At 39.8% G+C, this 22440-nt stretch overlaps 1 protein-coding gene across 1 annotated transcript; it reads left to right on the plus strand.

The window, feature by feature from the left end:
• The first annotated feature begins 13288 nt into the window (after window positions 1-13288).
• LOC138198496 (nuclear factor interleukin-3-regulated protein-like) lies at window positions 13289-19639 on the plus strand. Its single transcript, XM_069149934.1, has 2 exons — window positions 13289-13315; window positions 18002-19639. Exon 2 carries the CDS (start codon window positions 18025-18027, stop codon window positions 18790-18792), a length of 768 nt encoding a protein of 255 aa, XP_069006035.1. The 5' UTR covers window positions 13289-13315; window positions 18002-18024; the 3' UTR covers window positions 18793-19639.
• The last annotated feature ends 2801 nt before the right edge of the window (window positions 19640-22440 follow it).

Consider the following 22440-nt stretch of genomic DNA (forward strand, 5'->3'; position numbering starts at 1 on the left):
CATATCAGAGCCATCAATCAAAGCTCCACTGACCACAGCCAGAGATTACCATGAGCGTTTTCACAACTATTCTTCAGCTTCTTTTCCGAACACAAAACAGCTTCATCCGCCTCCGTCCTTTGTCCTGCCGCAACATGACGCTGGCCCCACCTTTCTCCTGCTCCCAGGTGAGGACTCTAGCATCAAACACTGTACTCCCCATCCACCTTACCTGAGGAAACAAAAAATAAGGAGGTGGAGGAGCAGCAAAGCCAGTTTAAGCATTTTAAATACCACATCACTGTGTTAACGTTTCTGGAACTGGACTGGGGTGTGTCAAGTTTACAGAAATATTGAGTCTTTTTTTTTTTCTAACCTAAATACCTGGGTGTCCCAGAAAGTCTTTGTGACAGTATGAACAGTATTATACTGTTGCTTTTTCACTGTAACAGCAGTGGGATTATTGGTTTACAGGAATGTGAAAGCAGTGAAACTGCATTCCGACAAGGCATGCACCAAACCATAGTTCTTATTTACTGCTTTTATTTGTTTGTTTCTCACACAGTTTAAATACCCTGTAATCTATGTTCTATTAAACATTATCACTGTTTTAATATAGAAATGAAAACTGATCATACCGTTGCTTAAACACACACAATAGAAGTCAATCATTGCTTCCAGTCTAGTTTATATTTGACAATAGTTTCTAGAGTGATTGAGTCAGAGATTGTTGTTTGAATGACAAAAGTGCCTCTGCACAAAGTAGCAGTGCACTTCAAAAAAACACGACACAAAGTATCCTACGCATAAATGACTACATATAATTTTTTGCAATTTCTCTTGCATGAAAAAACAAACAAATCAACAACAAACAAACAAAACAAAAAAAACATGAGAAATAAAATGTGGCTTGGTTTTAAGTGTTAAATCAGTCATGTACTTTCAGATTACAATTAAACATTAAACCAAAATGTTGGAAATGACAGCAGGTTTCCCTTCATATCCTGTATAATATGCATCATACACTGTATGTAATGTTTTTTAAACTACTTGTGTTCAAGTTCTGTCGAATTCATTTACTTGTGAGAGTTAATGTATGTATTTTTAATATGACTATTCACTTAAACCAATCTTTAACGTTACATAGAAGTCTCATGTTATTTGAGGCCTCTATAATAAGCATTCTGTCTTCTTCATGAATCTAATGCCACCTGGTGGATGTGAGCATCCACTGCATCGCCATCAGACGAAGGTCAAAAAGGGTCAGCCTGTAAACAATGGCAGCTCAGAACAAAAGGCAGCTCACTAAGCTGACGTTCACTCAGTGTCAGTTAAATGTACTATTTGTGGTTTCATATCTCTTTGTCTCATTTCTCTTCCCTAAGTGAGGTCGCCCCCACAAAGGCCACACAGAAACACCTGAAGGTATGCGTATCTTATTTCTTATGTGTCTGTATGTGAGTGTGCGTTCATATCTGAGGCAATCTTTCCTATCTATTTTTACAGCTGGGTTGTGCAGCAGAGTGGTTAGGCGTGATGCGCCAGTTGGTGGCACGGCTGCTCTTAGGCCTCCGCATACAAATGACAGCCAACTGGCCAGACCTTTCCTCCCACAATTTAACCGTTGCCCAAACAGGGCTGTTAAAACTCACAACCATAAACACAAACAAACTTTAGTGTCTACAAGCTTGTGGGCTTGGATTTAGGATCGAGCTAATATCTCTAAAGGTTTGGATATTACAAGTCATGGCCTGTATTTCAAAATAAAAAGGCACAAAATCTAAATTTAAGTAATAATATATCCATGCCTAACATTCTTTGCTAAAATAGAGAAATAGAAGATTTACTTACATCTGAATGTTGTGGGCAAAAATGTGCGGTCTAAAAGATACAAATAAATAACTTTAATGTTTATGCCATCATATCAAACAAAAACAAAATCTGGGTAACATTTAGTTAATATTCACAGTCCTAATACAGCATTAGCAGCCAGTGAGGAAAATTACAAGATGCAGAGGTGGCAAGTTTAACTTCCTCATATTTTGTTCAATACAAAATAGAAATGTATACAAACTTCTAAAGCTTCAACGCTGCAATGCCCACTGCAGTAACCAGCATGCTACATGTCAGAAATGTACCATGAACAGTGTTAGAAAAATTACTCAGAGGCTGTATTCAAAATCAAACACATCGGACATTTATTCTTGCAAGAAGGAGCAAATACATGTACACTCAAAGAGAGGTGTCCAGCATTTTTCAAAGTCTCTTCTCCGTAGTTCAGCTTTTATACAGTGTGACAAACAGTTGACAGTCATCCCCACTTCCTCTGTATATCTGATTTTGTAGATAGTACTGAGTGAGGTCGTAGGTCACAGGATAAAGGTACAGAGACGTTGTAACTGAGACTATAGAACCATGTTGTGCAACAGGTAGACCAATATTTGACAAGTATGATGAGTTCATTATTTTTCCATCAAACAGACAGCAATTTGTTGATTGTAATCTTATGTTAGGTTATATTAAATGAGACAGTGCTGAAAATAATTTGGATATATTATTTAATTCATTTATTTTGGTGACAAGAAAAATTAAGCACTTTTCATATGGATGTCCAATCAATGTTGTAGGTATATGTAATCTAATGAGGCAATAAATTCCTCAGTAAATTCTTTGTTTCTGGGACGTAGCTGCGAAGCCTGCTGTAATAACAGGCTAATTGAGCTGTCTGCTATTCCAGGTGAAGCTCTAGATGTTGCACCAAAACAAAGTTCTGTTCTCTTTGCTTGTACTACAACTAACCATGTTTCCAACAGTGAAAAGGTCATCCCAAAATTTGGCACATAACACTGTTTGAAAAGCATTTTTTTTCAACATGTTGTATCGTTTGTGTTGCTGTTGGTGCATGATATAATCAGTACTGATAGCTTCATGATTAATAACTACTTTCTTTCCTGTTTTTTTTCAGCCTGCAAACAATATCAACGAGCTACTTATTGTTTTTTGTTGTGTAGATGCAACATGGGAAGGAACTTGGACAAGGAAAGAAAAAGGATTTGGCAGTATGGCGCCTGACACTCGTGCACACAGCATCCTGGTACATGTAGGCACTGTCGGCACAGCTCCACTTGCAGGAAAACTCAGTGTTTTCAGCCGGTACAAAAAAACACTGAGGAATTTTATGCTTTGATTGATTACACTTACCTTTTATGTGGACATCCACATAAAAAGTGCAGAATTTTTCTTTTAAAATGTTTATTTGCTGCACAACACAGCATTAATGAGCACTGTTGAGCTCATTTTCGGCCAACATCTATTTCTCATACAAATCTTACAATGAAAATAAACCACATTTGGCAAAATACACACTATTATTATCGCTGCAACTGATCACACTATCAAAACTCCAGACCTTATTGCCACTAGACGTTTTAATGTACATGTGTTTTCATCTTATATGTAACAGGATTCATAGTACATGAACCTCAGACCACCCCTGCCTTCAGTAAAGTGAGTGTGAGAAAGCTCTGAGTTGTGGGAAGCTGCACAGTGCTGTTATTTCTCAGGGCCTACATTACTACTATGAGGTCATCCTGTGATGCTGTACAAAAGTCACACTGCTGTTGAGTACAAGGAGGTGATATTCTCCGAGCTTGCTGAGACTCAACTTCCTGTAAAAAGTGGTCGACAGCACAGCTGTGAGGTAAGGAGATGGAATCAGGCCAGCAGACGTTGACCCCAACAATCACACAAATGACCTCCTTGGAAGCGTGGCAAAAGGCATGGGGGTTCGACAGGATATACAAAAAGATGTTAAATAGCTCAGCGGACAGCAAAGAGGACAGCAGCTCGTTGAAAGTAGAACATTCACTGGGAGCGCAGGAACGTTGCGAGTGTGTGTTTGTGTGTGAGGAGTGGGGGTGCAATAACAACAACATGAAAGTCGACTAGCAAACTGATGCGACTAAAAACCGGTGATGAGTCACTTGGTGGTATCATTTCATTTAGTGAAAGGTGTGGGAGCACTGAAATGTGGTTTAGAGGGGATTGGTAGGCGAGTGTGGTCCTGTGAAAAACACGTGAAAAGAATTCAACTGATATTTTGACAGCATTTATTGAATCTACAGCAGTTGGCAACAAAGCCTCCTGCACTGTGAAAAATGACCCAAATCCATGGGGGAAAGTGTTTCCCTTATATCACTGAATGTAACATTTGCAGATCAGCTTTAATATTATCATTCATCGTTAAAGATGTATTCATTAAACTTAGTATGGTGCCAAAATTGTAAAAAAAAAAAAAATCTAAACTATAAAAGAAAAACAAGTATTGTACTGTGCACTGCATGATTGACAAGTTATCAAACTGTCTTAATGAAATAAGAAATTAAAAGTTGTGGCAATCTACATTTTTCTTATTTTAAGAAATCCTGTGAAAACAGAAAAAAACAGCAATGAGCTGGTCCTACCAAAAAGTATGTTTAACTAACACCTGTGCCAGTTACCTCAGTTTTGTCCAAAAAGAAGAAAAAAAAAGGACATCAATCAGTCACACTTTAAAATTGGCTAAAATGTTCTTTCTTTTCTGTACAGCTGACCACTGTATTGTAGCTGTCAAAGTCTAAAATTATGATTTATATATAAATAAATAACCTGATCATACGAAATCAAAATACAAAGAAAACAACAGACGACTCAATGCAAACTAAACACCACCAACACCCTTCTCTGTTGACTGACAACAAAAACTGCCTTAAAACAAGCAATCAAGCCAATGAAGAATCAGCTCATGCAGGACCATATTTCTCTCAGAGTTGTCTATAACTCTCATAACAACAACAACAACAACAACAACAACAACAACAACAACAACAACCGGTAAACGGCTACTTTGAGTGTCATTAGTACAAATGGAGGCTGCTCAAGACCTGCTGGGGGACGGTTAACTAGGGCTACGTTATGCCATTATGAGTAAAGGAGGTGGAGGAAGACCAAAACATCTGACTCACTGAGCAGGAGAAGCAGATGAACTCTTCTACCAAGTTTCATGAAAATCTGAATAACATTCAAACCAACACAATTTCCCCTGTTCATATAAAAACACGATATCATCGATGACATCAGAGAGAGCATGAAAGCAGGTTTGGTTGGCATCCATTTAAGTCGTGGAGAATGTAGCAAGTACAGGTAAGTAAGACCACGGAGATCAATTGCAGAATAAATCCATTAACAGTAACTGAACTTAAACAATGCCCGTCTTTGTTTTGAATTAACCAGAAAGTTGTGGAAAATGTCCCAAAACACAATGCTAAATTCAAATTGGGTGAGTATCTGCTTACAATACTACACTTAAAGAACTAATACATAAACAAACAAGCATGGTTGGGAATACATAAGAGTCTAAATAGTACAAACAGTATAGTTACAGCTGCATTGTCAAGATCGGCAGCCCAAGCGAATAAGGAATTTATGTCATATGTTTTGTTCATATTGTGTGCACTTTTTTTTGTCTTCTCTAAACTGCTGTGACGAGTAAATGTCCCCACTGTGGGATTAAAAAAGTCAGATTAAATCTAACATAGTCCTATTGAAAAAAATAAAAATAAAAACTAGACATTTGTGATCAGTTCAGTAACACGAGTTTGAGGCAGGGTGTCACAGACAGGCTGAGGTAAATAAGTATTAAAGTGAATAAAAACTATTCAGAAAGACTAAAGCATTGTTGGTTTTGGTCTTTTGGATTTGTTGACAATAAGATAAATAAAAATTAACATATTATGTATCCTTTCACAAAGGCTTGTGATGAAGGCCAGCAGCATCCATATTTTGGATAACGAGCAGGGCTACAAGCAGCAGGCTGTTAATCAGACAATCATTAGTACAGGAGGTGTATAGATGAGGTCAGGCTTTAATCACCCGTGTGGTTTGGTCTTAATAGTAGTTATTATAAAACCAACAGGTCATATACTGCTTTAGGTAAGTCATCTGCACGTAAACAAATCTTCTGCAACACATACAGTCAGAATGTGGGTGATGCCACAGTGAGAACGTGGCAGTGCAACAAATTATGCAGGCCCATTATGATAAACCACAATGTTTTCTCAGCATGCTTTTTGAACAATGTCAATGAGTCATCCTCAAAAGGTGCAGATTCGGTCAGCTCTGTACAATACATTCAATCAAATCTTCTATTGACAGATCAGTCCTAAATTTATTGATGAATCCTAAGATGTAATATTTTGATGCTATAGCGTTCAAAAAGGCACCATCCTGTTGCTGCAACAAGTTGGTGTTAACTCTGTACCCTTCCTCGATGTCGGTGTGCGTGTGCGTGTGCGTGTGTGTGTGTGTGTGTGTGTTCATGGTTATTGTTTTGCCTCTTTTCAAAGCCATCAAACTAATCATCAGGGATCAATATAACCTGCTGTGGTACTGTCTTTTAAAAAATCTGGAGACTATCTTCTCACTGAAAGAGTGTAGTGACTGTTGGAACATGGCTGACTGTGGTTATCGTGAGTCACAAAGAAAAAACTGCTGGAGCTTTCTACAAACACAGAACTCGTAGGACACCCCCCCCCCCCCCATCTGCACCCCCCCATCCCCCCCCCCCCCCCTCTCTCTCACACCGATCTGGACTGCCCCCACACCACAAGAAAATCTTTAGCTCAAAGTGCACAACGGTGATCTAGTACAATGTGGTGTGGTTTTCCATTTTGGTGGTGGTGTTTCGTGTTTCGTGCTGTTGTGCAGTTTTGCTCAGATATTTTCACCACAGAAGCTGTTTTCCTGTATTGCAGGCAGGGTTTCATCAGAATGCTAGAGCCTGAAGTAGGAATTGGCCAGGACGGGAGAGGTGGATCAAGCTTCCAATGGTGCTTCTTGTATTCGCCTAAGCTTGCTCAGGTCTTGATGGGTGTGCAGGCTTTCATCTGGTGTTTCTGTTTTGGGTTTTTTTCCATTTACAAGATAGCTTGTTACAGTTTGCCCCCTGTCCTAGTGATTCAGCCCAGACGGTTGAGGTGGGAGAGGACTCAAATCAAGACCTTCTTGTAGTGTGTTATGGTGAATTTCTACATCTCTTTACCGCCTGTCCTGTACTGACGTTAATTGCCTTCAGGGCTACAGCAAAGCAGATTTCAGACACGTGAACGATGCAGGAGTTGGAGTCCAGACCAGTGAAGATGAATGGGTTGATGTCGACAGCACAGAGTCACATGACACAGGTAGAAAAACTAAAAATCACTGCCAGCCTCATTAAAAACCATACAACATTGCTGAGTAGATGAAAAATTGAGAGCGACTCACAGCTAGACAAAAAGTGTTTAGTTGATCAAATATTTGCTTCTAATTGTGTTAAAATACTCACTTTTTTTTATATTAGCATGTTTCGCGTTGTTTGGCACTCGTACACCCTTTGTACAAATGTTGTTAACATGCAATTCTGGTCCTTCAGTAAATTCATTTCCACCTTTTGTGTTTAGTTTTTAGATGACTGTGTTCAATGTTAGCCTCTCTTGTGGTTGGGTTGCATGTCACTCCGGTAAAAAAAAAAAATTGTCCCTATCTATCCATCCCATCATAGGCTATATTTAACCATTAGCAGAACATGTTGGCACTGTAAACTACAGGTGTGGCTGACTCAATATTTCTTAGGCCAACATATAATCACTCTGAGGTGTAGTTTGTACAGATGGATGGACCAATCAACAGAATGAAGCAGGTTCTTTTTTTTTTTTTTTTTTTTTTTTTTTAACAAATTGAGCAAACAATTGTTAAAAACCTCTTGCTGTTGTTTCAAAACGGTACCAAGTGCATTATATTTGACATCTTAGAGTAATATGTCCTAATTCTGAAAATACTGGAAAGCAAGAATGACTTGACATATGGACAGACTCGTTTCCCTCAATTGTGTGGCACTTTTGCAGTAACGTGCTATAAGATGAGTTGGAGGAAAAAAAAAAAAAAAAAGGTACAAGTTAGCGTGCAAATTCAGCTCCCATGTAGAGAGGTAAGAGCCATATCGTTTCAATGCTGAGCGACAAAAGCTGTGTTGAGAACAGGTCGGAGGATGGCTATGTTTTATTAAATAAACATAACCTGAACGTATGGCCTATTTTTTTTTTTGTGTGTGTTTTTCGTCGATTGCAAAGAATGCACAGATTCTGATTTTGCACATTTTTACATCTTACTATTCCATTTATTATTTCCACTTCCAGGCTGCGTTATATTTTTCACGTTTTATAGCAAAGATAACACCTTGACAAGTGTATTGAATGCTGCTGTGTCAATGCTCTGCTCTGGAGGCAACGTACAGTAATTGAACAATATAGTGTAGCGCAGTTAATCCAAAGTGACTCATTTCTCTATCACCTGTTGGTTAGGTCTTTGCCACAGTGCACTGAGACTTCCGCTCTCCAAGTGAAGTTGCCAGAAGAGTTTCAACAGCACTACAGACACAGCACGGTTCATGTGCGCGCCGCCCAGCAGCTCTGCTACCTTCAGCACCGCTTACTATGATTGAAAGGTAAGTGCAGCCCTCTCCCAGGCGAACGACACTTGGTATAAATCAAACTAAGTCGCTTATCTGAGTTGAATGTTGCTCTGTTACCGAACTGCAACCGGACTCGCTCGAAGTTGATCCTGCTATTATCCCACAGGTGTCATCCCTCCGTTCAGTTCAGTGCGCCGAATTCAACATTGTAACGCCGTTATCGTCATGCTCGACACAACTTCAGTGAACATGCAGGCTATCATCTCCTCAATTAATTGGGTTGATTTTAATCACAAACTTTTGCGCTTATTAGAAGCTGTTAAAAGGCAAAAAAAAAAAAAAAAAAATGTTTACCTTTCATTGAAGTCTTTTCTGTGACCGATTTTACGTGGTGGAGGAAGTATTCCGATTTATTTATTTTTTTTTTTAAAGTGGCCCGTCACAATGCAGTTCACATGTTAAAATAATTCCGCTTAAGTCAAATATGTAGGCTACAGTACATTCAGAAAAAAAGTATCTCCGTTCAAAGCAGAAGTCTTCGTTATGCACGCTCACTTCTTTCATTTTCATATGGAAATAAGGGCGACTGAATTTGATTGCTTATAAGGTAATATAAAATCAATGTAGCTGGTCGAGGCTTTTACCATCTGGATCTATTACGGATAAAGCTTAAATACGTCTATTAATTACGTCAAAGTCAAATGTAACCTTAATAATTTACCTTCCAAACAGCTGAGTAGCAGGTAGAAACATCCCTCTTTTAACAGAGCGATGTTATAGATGTAGGCCTACTGACGGTTTGAGTGACACTTCTGATTCCCCATCACCAGTGCCATGTCTCGCCCGAGAAGCCCTGACGGCGCAGGTACCGCTGCCCCCCGCCAGCCCTCCTCCTCCTCCACGGTGGAGAGCAGCGGATATACGGAGCCCGATCCAGACTCCGGACTCTTCCCCGTGACGAGGTCCTCCCCGCTGGCTCGACGTCTCGTGCGTTTACGGGCCTACGACAGCAGCCCCTTAAGCCCCGTGACGCGCCGCAAGAGGGAGATGATCCCCGCTAAAAAGAAAGATGCCACCTACTGGGCCAAGCGACACAAGAACAACGAAGCGGCCAAGCGGTCCAGGGAGAAGAAGAGGCTCAACGACCTGATGCTGGAGGGCCACTTGCTGGCTCTGAGTGAGGAGAACGCCCAGCTGCGGGCTCATGTGCTACAACTCAAGCATCACACTATGGAAAAAAGAAAGGCTGCTTGTGCAACATCGGCTCCTATTCTTGCCTCCACTTTGTCCTCGTCACCGGCTCACAGCCCTGCTCTCTTCCGGCCAGGACTCCTGAGCAACAGCAGGGGCAGCTCAGCCTCCGTTATGGGCGTGAGGCACCAAAAAATGCACCAATTTGAGGCTAAGCTCCCTTGTTTCAGCACAAATGGACTTTGCAGTCCGATGGGGTGTCACGGTTATGGAACACACCAAGGCATCTCCCCCCTCTCCGGGCCCCGCGTCCTCTCCCTAGAAGCCCCGGAGGGCGGGAGGTCAGCGGAGGTAGACATGGATGCCCAGCGACAAGTATCCTTCAGCGATGACACCCCCGTCTCCACCGATGCACCTTCCCAACCTTTCTCCTCACTCCCAGCATTCCTGCCCGCAACTGACACACTCCACCACGCCCCTACCCTCTCGTACCCACCTCAAAATTGGCTGGTGCCCCATCTGCTGCCTTGGTGGTCCTACCAGGCTCCACCACCGGCCGTCTACCCCGGGCTGGCCCTGCACGTGAGAAAGGGCCCAGGTTTCGATGGAGAGGCCCACATCCAGAGGGGATTCGTGAGCCGGTTCGGCAGTGCACCCTCAGGACAGCCTCAACTCCTGATGCATCGTGATGGACACTGAAAGAACTATCTGTGAAGAAGGAACGGGGGGTAAAAAAAAAAGAAAAAAAACAGAAAAAAAAAAACTTTCTTCAGTCTTATTTTAAAGTAGTCAAACATGTAATTACACCAGATTTTTTTTTTTTATTGGCAGTGAAACACAACAGGCGTAACAGGCTTAATTAAATGTGTTATAATGGAAATAAACGTTCAATTTGACAATGGTATGTAACTGTTTGTATGTATATTTCCTGAAAGATCAAATAACATTTTGAGCCTATACTGTGGTTTATTATCTTACAGCCTGTGGTTTCATGTTTCAATTATACTGAAACGGCGTTTACGTGCAGAGTAAACAGTTTCAGTCACGTAAACGCTGTTTCAGTCCAATTGCACGGACCGATGCTGTCTGAGAGGTGCTAAACTATTTTTAAAACATATAGGACTAATCCTAGTTCAGGCATAACGTCATAATATCAGGGTTCGTTAAATTGTGAGTGTTTATTGTTTGTGCATTTTTTTTATTTTTTTTTTACCGTGTGATGAAAAACATCCTGCTGCGCCAACGAAACTGGGTACTTGCTGACTTGGTTTTCCCCTTGTAGCTCCACTGCGTGATTTCCCCTTCATCGATTCAATGGAAAACCAAACGTGGAACCGTTGTATTTGTAGGCCAACAAGAAAGTGAGATACAAGTCTCACTACATCTGCAATCGTTTTACTGTTGTTAAAATCGGGAATATAATTAAATGCATGCATATTGTTTATGTAGGTATATATTTTGCATTTAAGAATAAAAAATTTATAAAAAGCAGTGGGGTATTTTAAAAATGTCGGTGTAATATTTCTCTGCAAAATTTGCATTAGAAAACGTTCGAGAAATCGGACAAATGTGGCTATGGCTAGTGAGAAGAGTACACCGACGGGTTTTTTTTAAAAATTTATTTATATTAATAATCAAATATATTATCAATGATGTTGTAAAGTCAAATAATTTTCAACCTATTTATTGTTCATTTTTGAAACGTATAATGTAGGCCTATAACGTTGGAGCTTTTCTCTACATGATCTGAAAATCCATCTCTCTTCTCTTCTTGTCATTATCAAACAAGCTCAAATCTTAAAAAAATAAATTGTAGGCTGATAAATATGATTAATTCTATGAATTATATATAGCAGCTTCCAAAAGCTTCAGTTTTCAAGAGTAAAATTTTGGCCCAGAACTCCCTGCAAAACTTGGGTTAGTTTTTATAATGTCTCGTTCATTTCCTATAAAGATTTGCTGTTAAAAGCATATATAAACATGATTTATTGCCCCTGGTCATCATATCAAAATACTTTGGTGTTGGCATCGTATCTGATTCTAAAATAGGGAGCATGTTCCTAAAGACACCAGCAGAGGACGCTACAACACAAACAGTGCAGCATTTGTCAAATAGTGGCTGTAACGCTCAAACAACCAGTTGCTTAAAAATGTTGTAAAACCGTTTCTGCCCCTGCTTGCTTGTATTTTTCAAGCAAGCAACTATCAAAGAGTAAGTAAACACACTTTTATTTACAGCATATTCATGTCCCATTTACACAGATTTTACAGGAAATATATGAACATTGATTTGTTTTCAGCATCTTCTGATGTGTATCTAAAGATATTAACTCTTGAACATGTCCAAATCTCCCAAAGGAAGAGCATCTTTTTTTTCAAAAAGGGATAGACGCCTCAAAGTTGAACATTTTGCATGTTTTGCACACATACACATGTAAAAGGATATACCATACATTTAACCCAACATGGATTAAAACAGAAAAACAACATTTTCTGGATGTCTAAAATAAAATCAGCGTCATACAGTTTACAAATATATTCTACATCGTCTAATGTCACATGCAAATGTTTATGTAATATACTTTAGAGCTTCAAAATAAAACTGGTTGACTTACATAATCTTTTTTGGACACGTGACACCGTCTTTAAATAGAAATGGGGGTTAAAGTAAAAAAAATTCGAGTCACATCAAAATAATTGGTTTTATTTCAACAACATTTTTAAAGTCATTTTGCCTTCTTGTTGTAATAAGTGAATCTAAAGTGAGCAAACGCTGCAAAAGATGATTACAAGTGGATATTAAGTGTGAAGAGACACGTCTCAACTTCGAACATCTACACTGATAAGTGACAAACACGTCTATATTTTTTGTGAATCCGAGGTGTCAACGATTTATTTAAAACTCACAGAAAAAAAAAAAAAAGTCACTTCTGTTTCTCCTCCGTTATGCTTGACTGTAAATATCTGACGAACACAATAACTCTGCCATATCTTTGCATGGGTGTGTCTAATACTGCTACTATCACTAATACTACTATCTACTGCAGCCAGGTTTGATTTTCTTCTATAGGCAAGTGCCTGAAATGTAAAATGTGTATCTAATATATGTTACACCGAACACTGAAGAGCGCATCGTAATGCAGTTCCAGCACAGAAAACCGCGAAGCAAAACAATGTATGTAAAGCGATGTATTTACTTGAAGAATTAAGTAATCATGTGGCGTCATGTAACTAGGTTCATCTTAAAAAGGTATACTATGTTTGTGCCGATTTAGCAGCCAACAGAATCTGACAGCAGCGTCGTACAGGGGAGACTGCTGTGTTGGCAAACCACAGACACCACAACATGATCTAGATCAAGGGGGGGGCTATCATATGCTTTTTATGCAACAACAGGGGTGGACAGTCTGAGGTAAAGACAGGAAAATGGTACATAAAGAGTGACAGAAAGCAAAGAAAGAGAGAGGTGAGCAGGGAGGACTGAGAGCAACAAGTGATCTCTCCCAACACCCCCCACCCCCGCCCCCCCACACCACAATTGCCTGACACAACAGGAGAGTTCAGTGCTATAAGTTGCATATTAGCACTGCGTGACAACGAGGTCTCTCTCAAATAGTTAGCTGGCAGCTCGGCGGCAGTGGATTTTGTGGAGAGTTGAAGGTAAGGCCTCACTCAGTTTTTCATGTTAATAGGTTTGGCTCACGTACGGATTCAGGGAAAGGAAATAATTGAGCTGTTGGTGAGCAAAAGATGGACTTTATTTTTTTACACACGTACTCTACTATTCGCTTGAGTCGATCACAGTACAACGCTATGATGTACGCTGCCAAACTGACGGTCAGCTCAGTAAGCTTTTGATTCATTATATTTCATATGTTGCCAAATGCAAAGTAACCAAAGTAAACACACTAGTCAGTTCTTTATATAATTTGTCATCATAACAGGAACATTTTGTTACTGATAATATCAGATAAAGCTACTCTTATTAGGTGAGAATTGTTTGAGGAAGAGGAAGTAGTTTTACCTTGTAAATATCTCCAGAATTACTCAGGACGACAGTTGCACACACGACCTGACTGCAAAACAAATATAATTTTTTTTACTAACTTACCAAAGCAAGGAATAATTAACTCAAGTTGTTGATGCGTTACACTTTGTGTATAAAGTGACCTAAAGTTGAAACATATTCCAAATCAGTTGGGGCGAGAGTGAGGTATAGTGGGACTCGAAGGTCTTTAACCTGTGATATTTTTTAACTGCAGTGAAGCGTGAACTCAAATGATATAAATTCTCCTGTAGCCGTATACATTTTGATGATGCAAAAGTAAGCTCCTCGTTGCCTCATCTAAACCATATTAATATTTCAATATTGGGATATTTTTTCTCCAAGTGAAAACAAAAAACAACAACTCTAACCTGTAATACATTTTATGAGAAAGAACAGCAATAAATCCTTTCTGAAGCCAATAATGTTCAGTTTTTGTTAGCAATGTGTCAGAGAAGTGTTGATTAAACAATATACAGTCATTGGAGGCAGGAGTTTCTGGAGTCGTTTCAAATTGCACTGTACTGTTGTCTGTATAGGTTCAGTCTTGCATATACGTGATGGGTTGAATGAAATATTAACAACACTGGCTAGTATAAAAATGTAGAGTTGAACCAACAGACAAAGAGCTGAAGCTGCATCAAAAAGTGAACATTTTAAACAGAGTGGTATTTATTGCTGTGCTACTGTACTGCATCCCATTGCATTTTGGTCACTCAGAATGAATCATATAAGGAACCCATGTTTAATTGTTTTGCACTATATAACTGGTACTGGAGCCTGAGATTGTGACAGGCTCTCGTAAACGTAGCTGCTGTAGCCAGCCCAGTTGTATGCACAGTTTCTTATGCTATTAGTACCTGCAAGTCCACTAGCCCTCACACGCCTGTCTGACAGATAACACAGCACAGCACATCCCAATAGGATGGTTATAAGTATAAATCCAGTATGTCACCGCCATACTAGCAATTATCTTGTATGTGCTCTTCATAGTAAAGCTTTTCTATTTTGTTATGATAAAAGTCAATTCAGGAAACTTTAAAAAGCTCATGTCTATCCATTAATTACTGGATAAGATTTGAGTCTTTACATTACATTTCGCTGACGCTTTTATCCAAAGCGACTTACAACATACCGATGGTACACCATTGGGAGCAATTTAGGGTTCAGTGTCTTGCTCAAGGACACCTGGGCATGTGCATGTTTTTTTTTGGATGGTGGGAGGAAGCCGGAGCACCCGGAGAGAGCCCACGCGAGCACAGGGAGAACATGCAAACTCTGCACAGAGAGGCCCAGGACCGGATTTGAAGCCGGAACCTTTTTGCTGTGAGGCGACAATGCTTAACCACTGCGCCGCCGAGTCCTAGTATCTGTACTGATGTCTAGAGGACAAGAACATTTCATATATTTGTAATACTTTTTTCACAGGCTAATTTCAATACATAGATAGTACATCTACAAATAATTGATTAATTATATCAACAACTAATCTGTTAATTACTTTCTCAATTAATCAACTAGCTATTTGGTCTTTAAAATGGCAGAAAATGGTGAAAAATGTCGACCAGTGTTTCCCAGTTCCAAAGATGGAGCCAACATGTTTTCTTTGTTCCCAAACAACAGTCAAAAACCGAAAGATATTCAGTTTATTATAATGGACGACTAAAGGAACCAGGAAATAATCACATTTAAGAAGCTGGAATCTGAGAATTCTAGATTATAAAAAAAAAATTGCATTCAAATGATTATTAGATTATCACAATATCTATTAATTTTCCGTCACTCAACTAATCATTTCTAGTCTAGTAGTTTAAAAGGCCAGATATTGCATTTTTAGGATTCTTTCTATTTATAATACATAAAGCATTTGAGGAAGATAGTGCTTTGAATTATTAGCTTTACCCTTCAACATATGTATCAACAGTCAATTCAAGCTAATGGTGGAGGAACATTTTTTTTATTTCCACCCCCCCAAGAGGGAATTCATTCAAATTAATTTCCCCAGTGACAGTTTAGAGGAGACGTGAACAGAATATATTGAGGTGGAAAGCCACAATATATGAACTGACCAATTGTTCCTGTGAGTAGTTATTTTAACAATGGCCTAAAGCACACACACAACAACAGATGGTACAGTGTGAGAAAACAGATAGACAGCAAAAGAAGAAGTTTGAGAGTTCCTTACTAAAAAGCAGGCTGGCTATAATTAGTCTATAAGAAACAGGTGCAAATGTGCAAGAGTGGTACGATAGCTCAGCCTCAAGAGAGATGTCTCTCAGGAACCCTCCATTTTTTTTTTTTTTTCGTTGTCTGTGTCTTCCTGTGTGATTATTGTTTTCTCTCTTCCTGCTGTTGCTTTTTTGACTATATGACACCGAGTCTGTATCACACCAACATACAGGTGTGCCTATTCTCTCAGAGATACAAACGCATCTACATTCTTAGTGGGCATTGGTTTGATTATTTTTAACCTGATGTGCGTTCTCACCACCATACACAAGGTGCACCGTCTCTTTGAAACTTTTCCTTTGATGCGTCTCACTCAGTCTGACTGGCACGCTTAAGTATGACTACAAGAATGGTGAACTTGCCAAGAAAGGGCTCCAAGTGTAGATAACAGAAATAAAAAGGGGTAGTAAAACTAAACAGGACACTGCGTGATCATTTCTTAAGGTTGAAGTGATAGTTTGTGCTACTTGTGTGACAGCTTATTTTGCAGCTCTTTTATAAGGTGTCACATGAAAATGCGAGCATAAAGTGCCACATGACATGAAATAAGGCGTGAAGCAGACATGAAGGAATTAAAAGACACGAGTGTAAGCTTATCGTGTGTGCCTCTGATAGCACGTACGGGAGGCTGGCTGTGGTTTCAACACAGTGTTCACCCTCCTTGCACAGCTTCCTATAAATCCACCCACAAACCCACGTGAATGAAAGAGAATTTATTAAAAGATGCCAGCATTCCTCTCAGGGTGGGTATTTAAAATATCGTCCTGCTTGGTTTTATGTAACAAAATAGATAAAGCCGTTACGGCTGCCTTTTTGTCCACACATAGAAGTGAGGCAAGAAAATAAAGAGATGGAGAGGGAGAAGTAAACTAAAGAATGGCCTTTGTTGAAAACCTGAATTGAGTTGACGCTGATGGTGAAAAGCTGTTTACAATATGACGAGCTTCAAATACCCAAAAAAACAAAAGCTGGCTGCAACGGCAACTTTCTGGGCACAGAAAACCCGGCGCAAAATGCATTTCTGCAATACCAAGAAATGTTTTAAATGGTTTCACAAATGCTTCTTGACTTCACTGCAAATACAGATCAGCACCATAACTCTAAAAATGGAACCTGGAGCAAACACATCAGTTCACACTCTTCTTTGTCTACTTAATGTTTCCCATCACATTTTCTCACATGGTGAGGCAGGAGGTGAGGCTGGGGTTGGGTTGGGGCTACAGACAAAGTTGAATAAACCGAGTGGTCTGTGGCAGCGTCTGCAGGTTTTTAGAGAATAAATAACAAACAAGCCACCTGATGGGTCCCTGGGTTTGTGTTAGAGTGACAAGAGACTGTTTTAGATGGACTGGCTTTACAGGGCTATATAACACTATCACATATGCAGATATACATTTACTATTCTTACTATAATTTATGACAGCAAAACCCAAATACATTTTTACATTTCTTACGAAAATGAGCAGTTGTTGACTTCTGGTATTTTTATTTTTTTTCTCCTTTGTAGGTGACCGCTGAGGACTCTGAATATCTTTTAGCACACATGTAAAGAGATAGTGAGCAGAGTAATCATCACCGCATTCAGAAATACCAGTGCTCTCAGTGAAGACAAGCCAACATACAGTAAGACGAGGTGAAGCCGAAATCAGATAAAGCTACCGTCACACAAGAGGGACGTGCCTCTACTCAACCTCCACTACAAGATAATAAAAATGAGCTGTAACTCACGATTACTTTCATTTTTTGATTACTCTGCCAACTGTTTTCTCAGTTGATAGATTAACAATTGCGTCTCTTTGTTTCTTCAAATGTCTTATTTTGTCTGACCTAGATTCAAAACCAAAACATATTAATCTTACAATCGCAGAAAAACCTCAAATCCTCAGATTTAACAAACTTGAACCAGCAAATGTATATAATTTTTGTTTATGAAATATCGTTTTCCCATAATATAATAAGTATTCATTGAGTAAAATGATTGCAGATTAGTTTTCTGCCAGTGGACGAATTGATTAATCAACTAATCACTGCAGCTCTACTAAAAATTATCCTTTATATTTTTTGGATTTCAGGTCTCTGTTGTTACTCATTTACCATGGAGTCCCTATCACAACCTTATCACAGCGGCCACGACAACCACGCTTACCAAGTAGAACATGAGCTGGTACGCCGTCGCAAAAGGGAGTTCATACCCGAAGAGAAGAAGGACGCCCTCTACTGGGAGAGACGGCGTAAGAACAACGAGGCAGCCAAACGGTCCCGGGAGAAGAGGAGGATGAACGACTATGTGCTGGAGACTCATCTCGTGGCTCTGAAAGAAGAAAATTCCAAGCTTAGTGCGGAATTAATGGCAATCAAGCGCCACTTTGGCCTGGTCCGCCCTGCAGCGTACACCGGTCACCAAAGTAACCAACTGCCCCGCCATTTCCACAGCAGCACCCCGCCCATCACTGCCACCAGCACCCACCACCAGTCCACGCAGAGGAACTACTACTGGGGTGCTGTAGACTCTTCTGCTGTACCCATCCACCAACCCTCTCACCCTCTTCTAATCCCTGCATATGCCCTCCATACCATGAGAGGCTATTCATACTATGATCCCTCTGGTACTACTGGCTCTGGTGTCCTGACTCCTGTTGTTCTCCCTCGAAATCTCCTGCCAACCAATTCACCTCTTCCTCGAGCTCCCCTACTGAAGCCCATTCCTACAAGAGCGACCTCGGATGAAGAAGAGGAGCAGCAGGTGCCAGGGACGTTGTCCTGCTCTACTCCACCTCACAAAATCACCACCAAAGGTGGCAAGAATATCTCTCCACAAAGACAATATCAGGGTGTATCTAATGCACACCGTGTACAACATTGACTGACAGAGAAACAAATTCATTCCTTTTCCTGCACTGTTGAATATTCTCGCTGACAATGTAACTTTAAGAGCTGTATTTTTGTGAACTGATGGCACAAGGTGCATCTTGCTTTTAAAGTAATACCGTGCGAGTGCACAAACTGCTTCTGTCACAGGAACCGCTGACAGTTCTGTGTTGGATGGTGATCATTCACACTATAGCCACAGTAAAAAATAATTATAAATAGAATCCACTCGTGTTGTTCACAGCATACCATGTTGCATCACAGAAACAGAGCTCTAATGCTACTTCACCTCTCCTGTGCGTTCTTTCTTGAGCACTTCAAAATTGGGTTGATAATCACATATGGATGATTAACAACAGTACCAACTCATTGTAGCTTTCAAGTCTCACCTTAAAAGGACTTAACTGTCCAAACCACTCCAAGCAGAAACGATGTACCTTTAAGGTTTTTTTTTTCTATTTGCATTCACACCACTAATATGTAATGCTAAAGTGACAAAAGGCGACTGGTGGTTGGCAAAGTCTTTTCTGCACAACCTGCAACGGTCCATTTGTCTGTGTTGTTCAGTTTTGTAAGGCTAACAAAGAAGGGATAGTTCGGATTGGTTTAAGTCGTGTTATACGAGATACTTATGGTCAGTGTAATACATGCAGTGATAACAGCCTTTTCTGGCTTCAGGTGTGAGGACGTGTTGGACTGACAGAGTGCACATTTCTCTTCCTTTTTCATGTGTATAATGAAATGCAGTTGTCCCTCAAAAATGCAAACAGTGAATGAAGTATGATCTTCAAATAATACAATAAGCTTGGGAATGACATTGTGTTGAATATATTGTATATTAAAAGGAATAAAACAGTTGAATTACAACATTGTGAATACGGCCCTTTTTTTCCCCTCTTACAAATCTTAACAATGCAGAGCTTGCAAAGGTCCAAAAATGCCTCATCCTCTCTTCCATAACCTAGAAACAGATGTTTAAATTATCATGTTCTTACCATCTCTATAGGAGGATATATAACCTGTGTCCCATACAGATGCTAGCCCCATAATGCTGCCATGGACAGACTGAAGACTGGTGGGCATCAGTGCTAAAAACAAATGGCAGTCTAATCTCACAGAGAGCAAAAGTAAAACTGTGACATCAGGTTAGAAATAGAGCTTTGGCATTCTTTCAGTGTATTTTTGAGTCAGCGGCACCCCAGGCTGTAGCAGGTTGCTGGCTCATAGACAGACACAGCTGATGGCAACATTGCTGCCGGCCAGGCAAACAGCCAGTCCCGCTGGCTCAAAGACAAACTCAAAAGAAACAGTCAGTGCCAACAGGAAAACAGCAGCTGACTACTGAGTAAATCTTTATGTAAAATACAAGAATTTATCAGCTGCTGCGGGTTTCACTATCACGCATAACCGAAGACACAGTGTACAGTAGCTGTAGTGAAAAAAATTTCCCCTTGTGGGATTAATAAAGTAACTATCTATCTATCCATTTACAGCAGGGAGTTAAGAGCCCACGAGCAGATCCAAGCTAAATTGAACACAGCAATATCTTGGAAAAACAATTTAAATTTTTCATGCAGCCAGTTAAAAGTTAAAATATATTCTCCCACTCTTAAAATGTAATTGTTAACGTAATTCCTCACAGGATCGACATTAAGCAATTTAAACAACCCCCCCCCCCTCCCCCCCTAATATACAGAGCCTAGCAGGTACTGACGTTATCGGAAGCAATACTATCATTTTTACTTATACTACATTATATTATACTACATTATGCCTTTACATGCCTATTTATAAAACATTTTTTTTCTGAAATTCGGCTTATCAAATTGTTTCTCTAATATTTTGTATTTTTGTCCTTTCGCTTTAATACTCCTTTCCATACAGTTTCCAGTATAATGTCAATAAACTGGTCATTTTTTGTGGGTTAAATAGCAAACGTCAAATAGTTACTTACCTGAAACAGGTGCTACACCTGTTTGCGTGCCAAAACTGCAGCAGGTAAGCTGGCTCGTAACAAAAACACGTATCTATTTATTATAAAAGCGAGTGAGAAAGAGTGTGTCAGAGTGAGATATACTTACAAGCGTTACAGGGACGAAGTAGACAAACTGGTCGTGTTGGGTCCTCACCTGTGGACATGTGAATTGTTAGTTATTTAGCAACAGCGACGGAAACCCTCGTATCTTTCCACCAGTGAACGCAACATGTTCTACGGAGGCCATCACGGCTCATGTTGGAGCGAAAATCGGCATTGAGTGGTCATTTTACTGTTTCACGCACACATTAATCGCGATGGCTTCTAATCGACAACAATAGTTGTACTTACTGGGAAGAAAAAAAAAAAAAAAAAACACTTTTAGGCCTACAACTTGAATTTGTGCAGGGCTGAGGTCGCGGCAACAGTTCCTGCTTTTTCAGTCGCCAATTTGACCCATTTGAATTCCAGCTGGTGGCCCCGCCCCTTCCGCTGCGGAGCCAAGTTGGCGCCCGGTCAGGTCCAGGGGCTTCGCTGTGGCCACTCGGCCTTTTGAAAAGGAAAAAAAAACAGATCAATAAATGCATCATGTAAAGGGTCACATTTTCTCTTTTTTTGTGTTATCTGGCTATCAATTTATTGACTGGACTGCACCAACACACCGGCGTTCATGTGGGTAATGGGGAAGATAAAAGAAGGCCAGAAAAAAATTCTACTTATGTTCAGTTTTGCCTGCCCTCCGAAAATATAGGACCACATCTCAATCAAATAAATGCACAGAACGTGTCAGTCTTATACATTATATGAAACTCCACATTTGTTTGTCTGCATTGAAAAACTCAGTTTAGTATAATAGGCTATTTGAAATTCATTGATGACTGTTAAAAAACTGTAGACTTGTCATGTCATCAGTGGTGAACCTAAAGACGCAATATAAAGAAAATTCGCTCTAATTAGGTTTCTATACAGCAGGCCCACTACTTTGCCAAATCATTACAATGTCTGGTAGTTTTTACTTTATCTGTGCGTGGTCCTGCCAGTTGCATGCATTTCTCGACACGTAGGCGGAATTCAGCATAACATCAGGACCCATCGGCTCAATGACGTCCGGGGGTACATGGCACTTAAAAAAAAGTTTTTTCTGTCTCTGGCACATAGCGATATACCTGTCAGACAGTCCAGAATCTTACATAAAAATACATTATCATATCTTCATATTGCCCACAGTAGGCCGTCAGCACATCTTTTTTCTAAATTATGGGTGCTTTATTTTCTTTTTCTTTTTTATCAACTCTCCGCAGGTTTTAGATAGTGTATACTGTCTCTTATCCTGTTTTCAATGGCAAACTACTGCCTAACCCAAGATGACATACTGTATGTGAGTTTGACCCCACATGTGATATTATGGTACCATTTATAATAATAAAAGCTGCCTGGTAAAACACTATTAATTCAAAGTCTATTTAAACAGTTGAAATCCCACTTTATGAAATGCAATACACCTCTGCTCAGAAAGACTCCATAAGGGCTACATTGCCCAGAGCAAACACCTGTTACTTATGTTACTTATTAAGGAGAATTATTTGAACACATGATCCTGTTCAAACACTCATATCCATTGGCGGACATTCATCTTACAGATTCAAATTGTCTAAAATTGCGTGTTTT

This window comes from Embiotoca jacksoni, unplaced genomic scaffold (genome assembly GCF_022577435.1).
Source record: "Embiotoca jacksoni isolate LCO1_2020_lvr unplaced genomic scaffold, fEmbJac1.0.p SCAF_16, whole genome shotgun sequence".
Lineage (NCBI taxonomy): Eukaryota > Metazoa > Chordata > Actinopteri > Embiotocidae > Embiotoca > Embiotoca jacksoni.